This window comes from Salmo salar, chromosome 08 (genome assembly GCF_965601325.2).
Source record: "Salmo salar chromosome 08, fSalSal1, whole genome shotgun sequence".
Lineage (NCBI taxonomy): Eukaryota > Metazoa > Chordata > Actinopteri > Salmoniformes > Salmonidae > Salmo > Salmo salar.
In genome coordinates, this window is record NC_138298.1 from 43,740,001 (window position 1) to 43,758,753 (window position 18,753).

General features: G+C 41.5%; 1 protein-coding gene across 1 annotated transcript in view; it reads right to left on the minus strand.

Moving 5' to 3' along the window:
* The window catches only part of LOC106594440 (replication factor C (activator 1) 1), a 46,435-nt gene extending 30,940 nt beyond the window's left edge, over nucleotides 1-15,495 (minus strand). Inside the window, 6 exon segments of the mRNA XM_082978306.1 lie at nucleotides 46-189; nucleotides 963-1,261; nucleotides 3,795-3,890; nucleotides 6,027-6,090; nucleotides 13,848-13,985; nucleotides 15,357-15,495. Coding sequence (XP_082834432.1) covers nucleotides 46-189; nucleotides 963-1,261; nucleotides 3,795-3,890; nucleotides 6,027-6,090; nucleotides 13,848-13,985; nucleotides 15,357-15,359 — 744 coding nt within the window. The 5' untranslated portion in view covers nucleotides 15,360-15,495.
* Nucleotides 15,496-18,753: the final 3,258 nt, after the last annotated feature.

Consider the following 18,753-nt stretch of genomic DNA (forward strand, 5'->3'; position numbering starts at 1 on the left):
TCTTTCAGAGAGAAAGAGAGAGTTTGTAGTGAGTTTATCCTTCACCTTTTTGGCGTGTGGTTCTTGGTCCAACATGGCCAGCGTCCTGGCAAACTCCTCGTCCTCGTGGACCAGCCTCTCCAACTCCATGTCCTCGTCCATCTGCAGCTGCTGGGCGATGACCTCATCAGTCAGCGACTCATCATGGTCCTGAGAGGGCCGGAGGGACAACACAGAGCCGTCATCAACTAGTCAGACTAGTCACTAGACCTGGGTCTCATCAACAACAACTAGTTAACTAGTCAGACTAGTCACTAGACCTGGGTCTCATCAACAACAACTAGTTAACTAGTCAGACTAGTCACTAGACCTGGGTCTCATCAACAACAACTAGTTAACTAGTCAGACTAGACCTTAGACCTGGGTCTCATCAACACCAACTAGTTAACTAGTCAGACTAGTCACTAGACCTGGGTCTCATCAACAACAACTAGTTAACTAGTCAGACTAGACCTTAGACCTGGGTCTCATCAACAACAACTAGTTAACTAGTCAGACTAGACCTGGGTCTCATCAACAACAACTAGTTAACTAGTCAGACTAGACCTTAGACCTGGGTCTCATCAACACCAACTAGTTAACTAGTCAGACTAGTCACTAGACCTGGGTCTCATCAACACCAACTAGTTAACTAGTCAGACTAGTCACTAGACCTGGGTCTCATCAACAACAACTAGTTAACTAGTCAGACTAGTCACTAGACCTGGGTCTCATCAACAACAACTAGTTAACTAGTCAGACTAGTCACTAGACCTGGGTCTCATCAACAACAACTAGTTAACTAGTCAGACTAGTCACTAGACCTGGGTCTCATCAACAACAACTAGTTAACTAGTCAGACTAGTCACTAGACCTGGGTCCTGAGAAGGCTGGAGGGAGAGTAGAGAGATAATGAAGGGGAATAATCAGGGTGTTTTACTCACAGCTTTCCTCTTGGTACTTGCTACCAGTTTCTTGCCCGAGCGCTGGACACTCCCACTGCCAAAGTAGTCCAGGACAGAGGTGGGGGTGCGTTTGGTGTGCTGGGGCGCTGATTTAGGGGTGACGGGGGCTGGAGGAGACTTCTTTATCACTCCTTTCCCCTTGGCGGGCGCAGGGGTGGGTTTCGAGGGGGACCTGTAGATCTCTTTGGTCCCGGTGCGGGCCTTCCCTGGTTTGGTCACTCCATTATCCTGGGGCTTTGCAGACTTCTTCAGAGACAGGAAGTTATCACTGTCTGAATCTAAAGAGAGAGGGGGGGGGGGGGATGAAGGTAAGGAGGGGGTAGGGAGGGAGAGAGAGGGGGGAGGGGTGTAAGGCGGAGGGAGGGAGGGAGTTAAGGAGGAGGGGAGAGAGAGCGGGAGATCAAGAGGGGGGAGAGAGAGCGAGAGGGCGGTAAGGAGGGGGGAGAGAGAGCGAGAGGGAGGGAGGGAGAGCGAGAGGGAGGGAGGGAGGGAGGGAGGGAGAGAGAGCGAGAGGGAGGGAGGGAGGGAGGAGAGAGAGCGAGAGGGAGGTCAGGAGGGGGGAGAGAGAGCGAGAGGGAGGGAGGGGGGAGAGAGAGCGAGAGGGAGGGGGAGGTCAGGAGGGGGGAGAGAGAGCGAGAGGGAGGTAAGGAGGAGGGATGTTACTAGAGTCTGTCAGGATGATTCATATTCCGATACGTTACTAGTCTGTCAGGACGATTCATATTCATGTTACTAGAGTCTGTCAGGATGATTCATATTCTGATACATGTTACTAGAGTCTGTCAGGATGATTCATATTCTGATACATGTTACTAGAGTCTGTCAGGACGTCGACTGTCAGTACTTCGTCGCACTGACATGTTACTAGAGTCTGTCAGGATGCATTCAGTACTGTCTGCAGGTGACATGTTACTAGAGTCTGACAGGATGATTCATATTCTGATACATGTTACTAGAGTCTGTCAGGATGATTCATATTCTGATACATGTTACTAGAGTCTGACAGGATGATTCATATTCTGATACATGTTACTAGAGTCTGTCAGGATGATTCATATTCTGATACATGTTACTAGAGTCTGTCAGGATGATTCATATTCTGATTCATGTCACTAGAGTCTGTCAGAATGATTCATATTCTGATACATGTTACTAGAGTCTGTCAGGACGATTCATATTCTGATACATGTTACTAGAGTCTGTCAGGATGATTCATATTCTGATACATGTTACTAGAGTCTGTCAGGATGATTCATATTCTGATTCATGTTACTAGAGTCTGTCAGGATGATTCATATTCTGATACATGTTACTAGAGTCTGTCAGGATGATTCATATTCTGATTCATGTCACTAGAGTGTCAGAATGATTCATATTCTGATACATGTTACTAGAGTCTGTCAGGACGATTCATATTCTGATACATGTTACTAGAGTCTGTCAGGACGATTCATATTCTGATACATGTTACTAGAGTCTGTCAGGACGATTCATATTCTGATACATGTTACTAGAGTCTGTCAGGATGATTCATATTCTGATACATGTTACTAGAGTCTGTCAGGATGATTCATATTCTGATACATGTTACTAGAGTCTGTCAGGATGATTCATATTCTGATACATGTTACTAGAGTCTGACAGGATGATTCATATTCTGATACATGTTACTAGAGTCTGTCAGGATGATTCATATTCTGATACATGTTACTAGAGTCTGTCAGGATGATTCATATTCTGATTCATGTCACTAGAGTCTGTCAGAATGATTCATATTCTGATACATGTTACTAGAGTCTGTCAGGACGATTCATATTCTGATACATGTTACTAGAGTCTGTCAGAATGATTCATATTCTGATACATGTTACTAGAGTCTGTCAGGACGATTCATATTCTGATACATGTTACTAGAGTCTGTCAGGATGATTCATATTCTGATTCATGTTACTAGAGTCTGTCAGGATGATTCATATTCTGATACATGTTACTAGAGTCTGTCAGAATGATTCATATTCTGATACATGTTACTAGAGTCTGTCAGGACGATTCATATTCTGATACATGTTACTAGAGTCTGTCAGGATGATTCATATTCTGATTCATGTTACTAGAGTCTGTCAGGATGATTCATATTCATGTTACTAGAGTCTGTCAGGACGATTCATATTCTGATACATGTTACTAGAGTCTGTCAGGATGATTCATATTCTGATACATGTTACTAGAGTCTGTCAGGACGATTCATATTCTGATTCATGTCACTAGAGTCTGTCAGGATGATTCATATTCTGATACATGTTACTAGAGTCTGTCAGGATGATTCATATTCTGATACATGTTACTAGAGTCTGTCAGGATGATTCATATTCTGATACATGTTACTAGAGTCTGTCAGGACGATTCATATTCTGATTCATGTCACTAGAGTCTGTCAGGATGATTCATATTCTGATACATGTTACTAGAGTCTGTCAGGATGATTCATATTCTGATACATGTTACTAGAGTCTGTCAGGACGATTCATATTCTGATTCATGTCACTAGAGTCTGTCAGGATGATTCATATTCTGATTCATGTTACTAGAGTCTGTCAGGATGATTCATATTCTGATACATGTTACTAGAGTCTGTCAGGATGATTCATATTCTGATACATGTTACTAGAGTCTGTCAGGACGATTCATATTCTGATTCATGTCACTAGAGTCTGTCAGGATGATTCATATTCTCCCGTTTAGTCCTGGTATGCTGGCGTTATTTCTGGTACGTCCTGGTATTCTCCCGCTATGGAGTCTAGTCTGTCTTACCTGTCTCAGAGACATACTGCACCGGGTCTTTCTTGGCAGGAGGAAGAGGAGGGTGCTGTTTCCGGACCTTCTGCTCCACTACCTCCTCCTCAGAGTCTACAGGAGGGAGGGAGGGAGGGAGGGAGGGAGGGAGGGAGGGGAGGGAGGGGAGGGAGGTTTGGTGATGACAACAACAAAAATAGCCAGGTGACTAACTTAACCATTACATCAGTGTTGTAGACATGAGACCACAGACACAAGCAGCTGGTTAGTGGCTGGAATGTACAGCAGGTCCTTCCCTCTCCACCTTGGGAGGAAACCCTCCTTAACCTTGGGAGGAAAACCCTCCTTAACCTTGGGAGGAAAACCCTCCTTAACTTTAACCTTGGGAGGAAACCCTCCTTAACCTTAACCTTGGGAGGAAACCCTCCTTAACCTTGGGAGGAAACCCTCCTTAACCTTGGGAGGAAACCCTCCTTAACTTTAGACTTGGGAGGAAAACCCTCCTTAACCTTGGGAGGAAACCCTCCTTAACTTTAGACTTGGGAGGAAACCCTCCTTAACTTTGGGAGGAAACCCTCCTTAACTTTAGACATGGGAGGAAACCCTCCTTAACCTTGGGAGGAAACCCTCCTTAACCTTGGGAGGAAACCCTCCTTAACCTTGGGAGGAAACCCTCCTTAACTTTAGACTTGGGAGGAAAACCCTCCTTAACCTTGGGAGGAAACCCTCCTTAACTTTAGACTTGGGAGGAAACCCTCCTTAACTTTGGGAGGAAACCCTCCTTAACTTTAGACTTGGGAGGAAACCCTCCTTAACCTTGGGAGGAAAACCCTCCTTAACTTTAGACTTGGGAGAAAACCCTCCTTAACTTTAGACTTGGGAGAAAACCCTCCTTAACCTTGGGAGGAAACCCTCCTTAACTTTAGACTTGGGAGGAAACCCTCCTTAACTTTAGACATGGGAGAAAACCCTCCTTAACTTTAGACTTGGGAGAAAACCCTCCTTAACCTTGGGAGGAAACCCTCCTTAACTTTAGACTTGGGAGGAAACCCTCCTTAACTTTAGACATGGGAGGAAACCCTCCTTAACTTTAGACATGGGAGGAAACCCTCCTTAACTTTAGACATGGGAGGAAAACCCTCCTTAACTTTAACCTTGGGAGGAAACCCTCCTTAACCTTGGGAGGAAACCCTCCTTAACTTTAGACTCGACAGACTCTTAACAAAGACGTAATTAGTTTCAGAAACCACCTGCAGGATGACCTCCGTATTCTCTGATAACAGCCAGAGAAAGTGTTTTGTTTTTTGGAAGGCCCGTTGGACATCACCGCTCTCTGTCCGTTTGAGTTCACAACTAAAACAGGTTCAATGAATACGGAAGAGTAGAAATGCTGGTCGATAAAGTCTGACTTTATCCAATAGTTCCACAGAGGCATATTTATACATGTTGAGCATGACAAATCACTGTGGTCTACCACTATATGTCTGTCCACTGAAAATCACTATGACTCACCTGCCTCTCTGACCCTCTGACCTTGTGTTAGGTCGGGATTCCGCCTAAATCATGAATATGTCGCCTCATTTGCAAATGAGAATTTGTTCTCAACTAGCCTACCTGGTTAAATAAAAGTGAAATAAAATAAAACAATACAATTTGGAAATGAACATTTAATGTCCCATTCTAAAAACACAGGGCCAGTAATACCTCCACTGACAGAGGAGGGGCAGCCAGAGGAGGGGCAGCCAGAGGGGGGGCAGCCAGAGGGGGGGCAGCCAGAGGGGGGGCAGCCAGAGGGGGGGCAGCCAGAGGAGGGGCAGCCAGAGGAGGGGCAGCCAGAGGAGGGGCAGCCAGAGGAGGGGCAGCCAGAGGAGGGGCAGCCAGAGGAGGGGCAGCCAGAGGAGGGGCAGCCAGAGGGGGGGCAGCCAGAGGAGGGGCAGCCAGAGGAGGGGCAGCCAGAGGAGGGGCAGCCAGAGGAGGGGCAGCCAGAGGAGGGGCAGCCAGAGGAGGGGCAGCCAGAGGAGGGGCAGCCAGAGGAGGGGCAGCCAGAGGAGGGGCAGCCAGAGGGGGGGCAGCCAGAGGGGGGGCAGCCAGAGGAGGGGCAGCCAGAGGAGGGGCAGCCAGAGGAGGGGCAGCCAGAGGAGGGGCAGCCAGAGGAGGGGCAGCCAGAGGAGGGGCAGCCAGAGGAGGGGCAGCCAGAGGAGGGGCAGCCAGAGGAGGGGCAGCCAGAGGAGGGGCAGCCATCTTTATTACCTGACTCAATGACAGCACGCTTCTTTGTCTTTTTATCACTGTCCTTCTTCTTCTTCTTCACCACCTGGAACACATCATCACCACCATCGTCATCATCACCACCATCGTCATCATCACCATCGTCATCATCACCATCATCACAACCATCATCACCATCCTCATCATCTTCCTCACAACCATCATCACCACCACCATCATCATCATCACCACCATCGTCATCACCACCATCGTCATCATCACCATCATCACAACCATCATCACCATCCTCATCATCTTCCTCACAACCATCATCACCACCACCATCATCATCATCACCACCATCGTCATCATCACCATCATCACAACCATCATCACCATCCTCATCATCTTCCAAACAACCATCATCACCACCATCATCATCATCCTCCTCATCACCATCCTCCTCACCACCATCATCCTCATCATCTTCCTCACAACCATCATCACCATCTTCCTCATCCGCATCACCATCATCACCATCTTCACCACCACCATCATCTTCCTCACCACCATTATTATCTTCCTCATCCTCACCACCATAAGTGTGGTTATTCACTGACTAGAGAGACTCTGGTTATATAATAATATATACCTTGGTGATGGACCGGTTCACTGACTAGAGAGACTCTGGTTATATAATAATATATACCTTGGTGATGGACCGGTTCACTGACTAGAGAGACTCTGGTTATATAATAATATATACCTTGGTGATGGACCGGTTCACTGACTAGAGAGACTCTGGTTATATAATAATATATACCTTGGTGATGGACCGGTTCACTGACTAGAGAGACTCTGGTTATATAATAATATATACCTTGGTGATGGACCAGTTCACTGACTAGAGAGACTCTGGTTATATAATAATATATACCTTGGTGATGGACCAGTTCACTGACTAGAGAGACTCTGGTTATATAATAATATATACCTTGGTGATGGACCGGTTCACTGACTAGAGAGACTCTGGTTATATAATAATATATACCTTGGTGATGGACCAGTTCACTGACTAGAGAGACTCTGGTTATATAATAATATATACCTTGGTGATGGACCGGTTCACTGACTAGAGAGACTCTGGTTATATAATAATATATACCTTGGTGATCGACCAGTTCACTGACTAGAGAGACTCTGGTTATATAATAATATATACCTTGGTGATGGACCGGTTCACTGACTAGAGAGACTCTGGTTATATAATAATATATACCTTGGTGATGGACCGGTTCACTGACTAGAGAGACTCTGGTTATATAATAATATATACCTTGGTGATGGACCAGTTCACTGACTAGAGAGACTCTGGTTATATAATAATATATACCTTGGTGATGGACCAGTTCACTGACTAGAGAGACTCTGGTTATATAATAATATATACCTTGGTGATGGACCAGTTCACTGACTAGAGAGACTCTGGTTATATAATAATATATACCTTGGTGATGGACCAGTTCACTGACTAGAGAGACTCTGGTTATATAATAATATATACCTTGGTGATGGACCAGTTCACTGACTAGAGAGACTCTGGTTATATAATAATATATACCTTGGTGATGGACCAGTTCACTGACTAGAGAGACTCTGGTTATATAATAATATATACCTTGGTGATGGACCGGTTCACTGACTAGAGAGACTCTGGTTATATAATAATATATACCTTGGTGATGGACCGGTTCACTGACTAGAGAGACTCTGGTTATATAATAATATATACCTTGGTGATGGACCAGTTCACTGACTAGAGAGACTCTGGTTATATAATAATATATACCTTGGTGATCGACCGGTTCACTGACTAGAGAGACTCTGGTTATATAATAATATATACCTTGGTGATGGACCAGTTCACTGACTAGAGAGACTCTGGTTATATAATAATATATACCTTGGTGATGGACCGGTTCACTGACTAGAGAGACTCTGGTTATATAATAATATATACCTTGGTGATCGACCACTGACTAGAGAGACTCTGGTTATATAATAATATATACCTTGGTGATGGACCAGTTCACTGACTAGAGAGACTCTGGTTATATAATAATATATACCTTGGTGATGGACCAGTTCACTGACTAGAGAGACTCTGGTTATATAATAATATATACCTTGGTGATGGACCAGTTCACTGACTAGAGAGACTCTGGTTATATAATAATATATACCTTGGTGATGGACCAGTTCACTGACTAGAGAGACTCTGGTTATATAATAATATATACCTTGGTGATCGACCGGTTCACTGACTAGAGAGACTCTGGTTATATAATAATATATACCTTGGTGATGGACCAGTTCACTGACTAGAGAGACTCTGGTTATATAATAATATATACCTTGGTGATGGACCAGTTCACTGACTAGAGAGACTCTGGTTATATAATAATATATACCTTGGTGATGGACCAGTTCACTGACTAGAGAGACTCTGGTTATATAATAATATATACCTTGGTGATGGACCGGTTCACTGACTAGAGAGACTCTGGTTATATAATAATATATACCTTGGTGATCGACCGGTTCACTGACTAGAGAGACTCTGGTTATATAATAATATATACCTTGGTGATGGACCAGTTCACTGACTAGAGAGACTCTGGTTATATAATAATATATACCTTGGTGATGGACCGGTTCACTGACTAGAGAGACTCTGGTTATATAATAATATATACCTTGGTGATGGACCAGTTCACTGACTAGAGAGACTCTGGTTATATAATAATATATACCTTGGTGATGGACCGGTTCACTGACTAGAGAGACTCTGGTTATATAATAATATATACCTTGGTGATGACCAGTTCACTGACTAGAGAGACTCTGGTTATATAATAATATATACCTTGGTGATAGACTCTGGTTATATAATAATATATACCTTGGTGATGGACCAGTTCACTGACTAGAGAGACTCTGGTTATATAATAATATATACCTTGGTGATGGACCAGTTCACTGACTAGAGAGACTCTGGTTATATAATAATATATACCTTGGTGATGGACCAGTTCACTGACTAGAGAGACTCTGGTTATATAATAATATATACCTTGGTGATGGACCAGTTCACTGACTAGAGAGACTCTGGTTATATAATAATATATACCTTGGTGATGGACCAGTTCACTGACTAGAGAGACTCTGGTTATATAATAATATATACCTTGGTGATGGACCAGTTCACTGACTAGAGAGACTCTGGTTATATAATAATATATACCTTGGTGATGGACCAGTTCACTGACTAGAGAGACTCTGGTTATATAATAATATATACCTTGGTGATGGACCGGTTCACTGACTAGAGAGACTCTGGTTATATAATAATATATACCTTGGTGATGGACCAGTTCACTGACTAGAGAGACTCTGGTTATATAATAATATATACCTTGGTGATGGACCGGTTCACTGACTAGAGAGACTCTGGTTATATAATAATATATACCTTGGTGATGGACCAGTTCACTGACTAGAGAGACTCTGGTTATATAATAATATATACCTTGGTGATGGACCGGTTCACTGACTAGAGAGACTCTGGTTATATAATAATATATACCTTGGTGATGGACCGGTTCACTGACTAGAGAGACTCTGGTTATATAATAATATATACCTTGGTGATGGACCGGTTCACTGACTAGAGAGACTCTGGTTATATAATAATATATACCTTGGTGATGGACCGGTTCACTGACTAGAGAGACTCTGGTTATATAATAATATATACCTTGGTGATGGACCAGTTCACTGACTAGAGAGACTCTGGTTATATAATAATATATACCTTGGTGATGGACCGGTTCACTGACTAGAGAGACTCTGGTTATATAATAATATATACCTTGGTGATGGACCGGTTCACTGACTAGAGAGACTCTGGTTATATAATAATATATACCTTGGTGATGGACCAGTTCACTGACTAGAGAGACTCTGGTTATATAATAATATATACCTTGGTGATGGACCAGTTCACTGACTAGAGAGACTCTGGTTATATAATAATATATACCTTGGTGATGGACCAGTTCACTGACTAGAGAGACTCTGGTTATATAATAATATATACCTTGGTGATGGACCAGTTCACTGACTAGAGAGACTCTGGTTATATAATAATATATACCTTGGTGATGGACCGGTTCACTGACTAGAGAGACTCTGGTTATATAATAATATATACCTTGGTGATGGACCAGTTCACTGACTAGAGACACTCTGGTTATATAATAATATATACCTTGGTGATGGACCGGTTCACTGACTAGAGAGACTCTGGTTATATAATAATATATACCTTGGTGATGGACCGGTTCACTGACTAGAGAGACTCTGGTTATATAATAATATATACCTTGGTGATGGACCGGTTCACTGACTAGAGAGATTCTGGTTATATAATAATATATACCTTGGTGATGGACCGGTTCACTGACTAGAGAGACTCTGGTTATATAATAATATATACCTTGGTGATGGACCAGTTCACTGACTAGAGAGACTCTGGTTATATAATAATATATACCTTGGTGATGGACCAGTTCACTGACTAGAGAGACTCTGGTTATATAATAATATATACCTTGGTGATGGACCAGTTCACTGACTAGAGAGACTCTGGTTATATAATAATATATACCTTGGTGATCGACCGGTTCACTGACTAGAGAGACTCTGGTTATATAATAATATATACCTTGGTGATGGACCAGTTCACTGACTAGAAAGACTCTGGTTATATAATAATATATACCTTGGTGATGGACCGGTTCACTGACTAGAGAGACTCTGGTTATATAATAATATATACCTTGGTGATGGACCAGTTCACTGACTAGAGAGACTCTGGTTATATAATAATATATACCTTGGTGATGGACCGGTTCACTGACTAGAGAGACTCTGGTTATATAATAATATATACCTTGGTGATGGACCAGTTCACTGACTAGAGAGACTCTGGTTATATAATAATATATACCTTGGTGATGGACCAGTTCACTGACTAGAGAGACTCTGGTTATATAATAATATATACCTTGGTGATGGACCAGTTCACTGACTAGAGAGACTCTGGTTATATAATAATATATACCTTGGTGATGGACCAGTTCACTGACTAGAGAGACTCTGGTTATATAATAATATATACCTTGGTGATGGACCGGTTCACTGACTAGAGAGACTCTGGTTATATAATAATATATACCTTGGTGATGGACCAGTTCACTGACTAGAGAGACTCTGGTTATATAATAATATATACCTTGGTGATGGACCAGTTCACTGACTAGAGAGACTCTGGTTATATAATAATATATACCTTGGTGATGGACCAGTTCACTGACTAGAGAGACTCTGGTTATATAATAATATATACCTTGGTGATGGACCGGTTCACTGACTAGAGAGACTCTGGTTATATAATAATATATACCTTGGTGATGGACCAGTTCACTGACTAGAGAGACTCTGGTTATATAATAATATATACCTTGGTGATGGACCGGTTCACTGACTAGAGAGACTCTGGTTATATAATAATATATACCTTGGTGATGGACCGGTTCACTGACTAGAGAGACTCTGGTTATATAATAATATATACCTTGGTGATGGACCGGTTCACTGACTAGAGAGACTCTGGTTATATAATAATATATACCTTGGTGATGGACCAGTTCACTGACTAGAGAGACTCTGGTTATATAATAATATATACCTTGGTGATGGACCGGTTCACTGACTAGAGAGACTCTGGTTATATAATAATATATACCTTGGTGATGGACCAGTTCACTGACTAGAGAGACTCTGGTTATATAATAATATATACCTTGGTGATGGACCAGTTCACTGACTAGAGAGACTCTGGTTATATAATAATATATACCTTGGTGATGGACCAGTTCACTGACTAGAGAGACTCTGGTTATATAATAATATATACCTTGGTGATCGACCGGTTCACTGACTAGAGAGACTCTGGTTATATAATAATATATACCTTGGTGATGGACCGGTTCACTGACTAGAGAGACTCTGGTTATATAATAATATATACCTTGGTGATGGACCAGTTCACTGACTAGAGAGACTCTGGTTATATAATAATATATACCTTGGTGATGGACCGGTTCACTGACTAGAGAGACTCTGGTTATATAATAATATATACCTTGGTGATGGACCGGTTCACTGACTAGAGAGACTCTGGTTATATAATAATATATACCTTGGTGATGGACCGGTTCACTGACTAGAGAGACTCTGGTTATATAATAATATATACCTTGGTGATGGACCAGTTCACTGACTAGAGAGACTCTGGTTATATAATAATATATACCTTGGTGATGGACCAGTTCACTGACTAGAGAGACTCTGGTTATATAATAATATATACCTTGGTGATGGACCGGTTCACTGACTAGAGAGACTCTGGTTATATAATAATATATACCTTGGTGATGGACCGGTTCACTGACTAGAGAGACTCTGGTTATATAATAATATATACCTTGGTGATGGACCGGTTCACTGACTAGAGAGACTCTGGTTATATAATAATATATACCTTGGTGATGGACCAGTTCACTGACTAGAGAGACTCTGGTTATATAATAATATATACCTTGGTGATGGACCAGTTCACTGACTAGAGAGACTCTGGTTATATAATAATATATACCTTGGTGATGGACCGGTTCACTGACTAGAGAGACTCTGGTTATATAATAATATATACCTTGGTGATGGACCAGTTCACTGACTAGAGAGACTCTGGTTATATAATAATATATACCTTGGTGATGGACCAGGTTCACTGACTAGAGAGACTCTGGTTATATAATAATATATACCTTGGTGATGGACCGGTTCACTGACTAGAGAGACTCTGGTTATATAATAATATATACCTTGGTGATGGACCGGTTCACTGACTAGAGAGACTCTGGTTATATAATAATATATACCTTGGTGATGGACCGGTTCACTGACTAGAGAGACTCTGGTTATATAATAATATATACCTTGGTGATGGACCAGTTCACTGACTAGAGAGACTCTGGTTATATAATAATATATACCTTGGTGATGGACCGGTTCACTGACTAGAGAGACTCTGGTTATATAATAATATATACCTTGGTGATGGACCAGTTCACTGACTAGAGAGACTCTGGTTATATAATAATATATACCTTGGTGATGGACCGGTTCACTGACTAGAGAGACTCTGGTTATATAATAATATATACCTTGGTGATGGACCAGTTCACTGACTAGAGAGACTCTGGTTATATAATAATATATACCTTGGTGATGGACCGGTTCACTGACTAGAGAGACTCTGGTTATATAATAATATATACCTTGGTGATCGACCAGTTCACTGACTAGAGACTCTGGTTATATAATAATATATACCTTGGTGATGGACCAGTTCACTGACTAGAGAGACTCTGGTTATATAATAATATATACCTTGGTGATGGACCGGTTCACTGACTAGAGAGACTCTGGTTATATAATAATATATACCTTGGTGATGGACCGGTTCACTGACTAGAGAGATTCTGGTTATATAATAATATATACCTTGGTGATGGACCGGTTCACTGACTAGAGAGACTCTGGTTATATAATAATATATACCTTGGTGATGGACCGGTTCACTGACTAGAGAGACTCTGGTTATATAATAATATATACCTTGGTGATCGACCGGTTCACTGACTAGAGAGACTCTGGTTATATAATAATATATACCTTGGTGGCAGTTTGCTTTTTCTTCACTTCTTCGTCTGTTGAGACGGATTTCTTCTTCGGGGACTCTGTGTTGAGGTTTCCATCCTGAGACGGTTTCTGCGCTGCGGGTTTGCTTGATACAAAGAACCGTCTGATGTCCTTAGAATGGAAGGGAAGGAAGTAAATTAGTCCACTGTACTTAACTGGCACCTTATTCCCTATTTAAATGTACTATAGGGTTCTGGTTAGAAAGTAAGTCGTGCACTATACAGGAATACAGTGTAGTTTGGGATCTATCCTAGTCGTTAAATTACATTTCATTTGAAGACATGTATTGCTAAGTTACACATGAGCGATGTGTGGCGTGGCCAGATACAGTATTTAGTTCTGGTCCCATCACATACTTAGCTTTATCAGTTACTGTATCTCGTACCATCATGTACTTTATATTTACACTTTATTTACTTAATTGGCACCCTATTCCCTATTTATAAGAACAAGTTATTTTTATTTTTACAATGACGGTCTTACCCCGGACGGACGGTGGGCAAAAAGTGCGCCACCTTATGGGACTCCCAATCACGGCCGGATGTGATGCAGCCTGGATTCGAACCAGGGACTGCAGTGCATCAAACCGCTTCTCCACCCGGGAGCCCAACTTAGCATTATCAGTTGCTGTATCTATTTCTAGTCCCGTCGCATATTTATCTTTACGATCTGCCCGTGAAAAATGCCACTCGATGCCACAAACCGACTGTCACTTTCATGTTTGCCATGGAAACAACTGACTTGCAGAGACAGTTAGCTACATGCATTGCTTTTCATTAGCATGATAGACAGTTAGCTACATGCATTGGTTTTCATTAGCATGATAGACAGTTAGCTACATGCATTGGTTTTCATTAGCATGATAGACAGTTAGCTACATGCATTGGTTTTCATTAGCATGATAGACAGTTAGCTACATGCATTGGTTTTCATTAGCATGATAGACAGTTAGCTACATGCATTGGTTTTCATTAGCATGATAGACAGTTAGCTACATGCATTGGTTTTCATTAGCATGATAGACAGTTAGCTACATGCATTGGTTTTCATTAGCATGATAGACAGTTAGCTACATGCATTGGTTTTCATTAGCATGATAGCTAGTTAGCTACATGCATTGGTTTTCATTAGCATGATAGACAGTTAGCTACATGCATTGGTTTTCATTAGCATGATAGCTAGTTAGCTACATGCATTGGTTTTCATTAGCATGATAGCTAGTTAGCTAGCTAGAAATCCTACTAAAAATAACCAAAACAGGGTAACTACAGGTGGTTACTAGCTGACTAACTAGCTTATTCCCACTGCTAAGCTAATGGCTACTCTAAAACACTAACATGGGGGAGCTAACGTTAGCTGACAAATCTGCAACAACATCACATTTCTACACAAATACGAATGAACTATTTGTTTGTCTGTTGTTGTTTGTCAGGGAATGAGTTGTTGACTTGGACAATCGATGCAATAGACGCCGTGACTTACCATAATCAACACAACAAAATGACTTTTCTGATTGATTGTGATGATACAAGTTGACAACGCAGCTCCTTAAAAATCCTCAGTGGCGCGAAGTGTGATCAGAGACAGGAAGAGGAAGAGACAGGAAGAGGAAGAGAGAGGAACAGGAAGAGACGAACAGGAAGAGGAAGGTCCATCTCGGAGGAAAAACGTGTCTCCTTCCAGCAGGTGGCGTTTTTGTCGTTGTTTCACCCACCCAGCAAGTCGTTTTGTTTAGTTATGGAGGTCAATAAGAGTCCGATTTGGTCAACAACAACAACAACAACTGAATGGTTTATTTACTACGAGAGGTTTATTTGATATAATGTAAGTTTCGTAATGCTTTAAGTTGTTAGGAATGTACCGGTATAAGTAGGACACGTCTCATCCCGGTAACTTTGGGAATAAACCCTTTATATCGGAGGTGTTTAGAGACGGTAAAGTATATTCATGGTATGAGTCTACCAGTAGCATCTCTCCACATGTTATTAACCTGAGACACTCTGGTATTATGTTTTATATCGATCCAAAATGATATGGACCCTGATTTAACTTTCATTTTTTTTGTATCATTTCTTTATCTTTCATGGAAGATTCTTTATCCGTAAAATGAAGTGGGCAGAGAACAAACCCCTCTTTTCACATTATTTAAGAGAGAATTGAAATATTATTTCGAAATGATCAGTAAATGTAAAAAAAAAACATAAAGCAATACGCACCGTAAAAGTATTTAACAAATTGAAAATGATTATAGAAATAGGTTTATATACTCTTGTTTTTATATTTCTGTTTTTTGTATTTGTTGTGTTCATAATAATAAATAAATATATGATTTTTTTTATCGTATCTCTCCACATTGAAAACAGGCGGTTAAAAAAAGTTTATTAAACGGAAGCAAATGGAACGGAAACGGGGAGGAACCTCCCTGAATTTGTCCAATAGAAACTCTCGTTCTGCTCCGTTTTGCTTCTTAAAAAGGTAAAAACGGTGCAAATCAAATTAAAATGTAATTGGTCACATAAACATATTAATCAGACGTTATTGCGGGTGTAGTGAAATGCTTGGTTCTTAAACAGTTTTTCGCACTGAATAGGACCATGAAGATACGCGCCATGCCTCAACGTGTTTCATACATGAGCTCACAGCCAGCACAGGTTATAAAGACGAGAATATTTATTCTAGTGAAGGTAAACTGCAACCAAAACGTTATTTAATTAATTCACATGGCCTTTTACAACGTTTACACGCATGCCTCCAGATCCTTATTGACGCGGGTACAAAGCTGTGCTCTTAGAGATTTTTTTTCTTCTTCTAAATATTTCTCTATTTTATTTAACTAGGCAAGTCTATGTTAGCTGTGTAAATGTTGTATGTTGAATGAATTGCACACGTGTTGTAGGTGCGAATGTGAAACGGTCCCAACGACACCAGGCAAGCCACGTCCACTACTGATTACATCACAGGAACTGTAGACTAGACGTCCAGTTTATATAGACCAGCCACCACCTCTCTCAGCAGCTCTCTCTACCCAGGGAACTGTAGACAGACCTGCCACCACCTCTCTCAGCAGCTCTCTCTACCCAGGGAACTGTACAGACCAGCCACCACCTCTCTCAGCAGCTCTCTCTACCCAGGGAACTGTAGACAGACCTCAGGTTTATAGACCTGCCACCACCTCTCTCAGCAGCTCTCTCTACCCAGGGAACTGTAGACAGACCTCCAGTTTATATAGACCTGCCACCACCTCTCTCACGTCTCTTTCCCACGACCAGGGAAGGAGCGTGACCATGAAGACCAGCGATATCCTATTACCCACAAACAAACACACACACGTACCACCTACCAGTCCATGTTCTAAGGTCACACTGAGATATGGACACTGATGGGATCCTAGATGATGTACATTGTCAGTATATTATCTTTTTGTTTTTGTATTGTTTTCATTTGATTGCTTGTTACTTTTTGTTTTCAAACACGTTGCAATTCTTCCTGACAGACAGACACACCGTTTTAATATCAAAACACTGCAGCCCTTTGAACAGACCTGTTTTACAGCTTCAGACTTACACTTCCTGTATATCCTGAGCTTTCTCCTATCTCCTAGATAGAGGGCAGACAACCTTAGTAATAAATACATGTATTTCTATGTAAGTAGTATAGTATTTCTATAGTAAGTAGTAAAAGGACAAATTCAATGGATCAAATAAAAAGGATCCCAAAATGAAATGATCCACGGTATGACTTTCTTAAAACAATTCCATGTTAGATTAGAAGTCTTAAGACAACATATTAATTTTTAGCAGGACTGTTATTTTTTAATTTTACAAGACAAGTTTTTCATTTTTTTTTTAAATGTATTTTACCTTTATTTAACTAGGCAAGTCAGTTAAGACCAAATTCTTGTTTTCAATGATGGCCTACCGGGGAACAGTGGGGTTTAACTGCCTTGTTCAGGGGGCAGAAAGACAGATTTGTACCTTGTCAGCTCAGAGATTCGATCTTGCAACCCTTTCGGTTACTAACCCAACGCTCTACCCACTAGGCTACCCTGCCGCACCGTCAGTTAAGAAGAAATTCTTATTTTCAATGACAGGAGTCATTATCCACGTAGAAGAAGTGGAAACCGCGGTAAATAACTTGACCGTTGTAATAATAGACAAGGGATGCAGTTGTGACCAAGACGCTGATCTGGGGGGTCAGTTATGCACTTCTCACACTAACGGGTTAAGATGAGGGGAAGCTGAGCCGAGACGTGTACCTGGGGGGAAACGCCCCCCCCCCCCTCCCCCAGGGCATCCGATTGGACTGATTAGGATGCTATAACATGTCAGCCAATAGGAACCATGAGATAGGATTTGTGGGTGTGACCATAGAATTATAAATTCCAATATTTCACGCTGCATTCACAACCAAGTGGGATGTTTGAATTTACCAGTTTGTGAAGCTGTAAATAACAGCTGGCTGCATTCACAACCAAGTGGGATATTGGAATTTACCAGTTTGTGAAGCTGTAAATAACAGCAGGCTGCATTCACCTGATGAGAAACTCAAGATTTGCTAACGGTTAATAACAAAAACCGTGTCGAAATCCATCTGCTTTGTTAACAAACAGCTTTTCATATTGTTTTGTTGCATTTTTAATCTGCCAAAAATATGCTGCTATCGTTTTTTTATTTTTTCCCCCTTATCGGCTGAGGTCAGAGGTCACCGTGTGGGAGAAGTGGGCGCTCGGGATGACCGTTCCCCCCCCCCAGTAGTTAATTTCCAGTTGGGAGGGGCCCTTCAAATGGATTTCTCCCAGTCGTAAGTGGTAAATTCCTACTTGGTTACAAACAAAAGCATAACTATAAATGTAATGTGATCTGTGGGTGAGACACCTAAA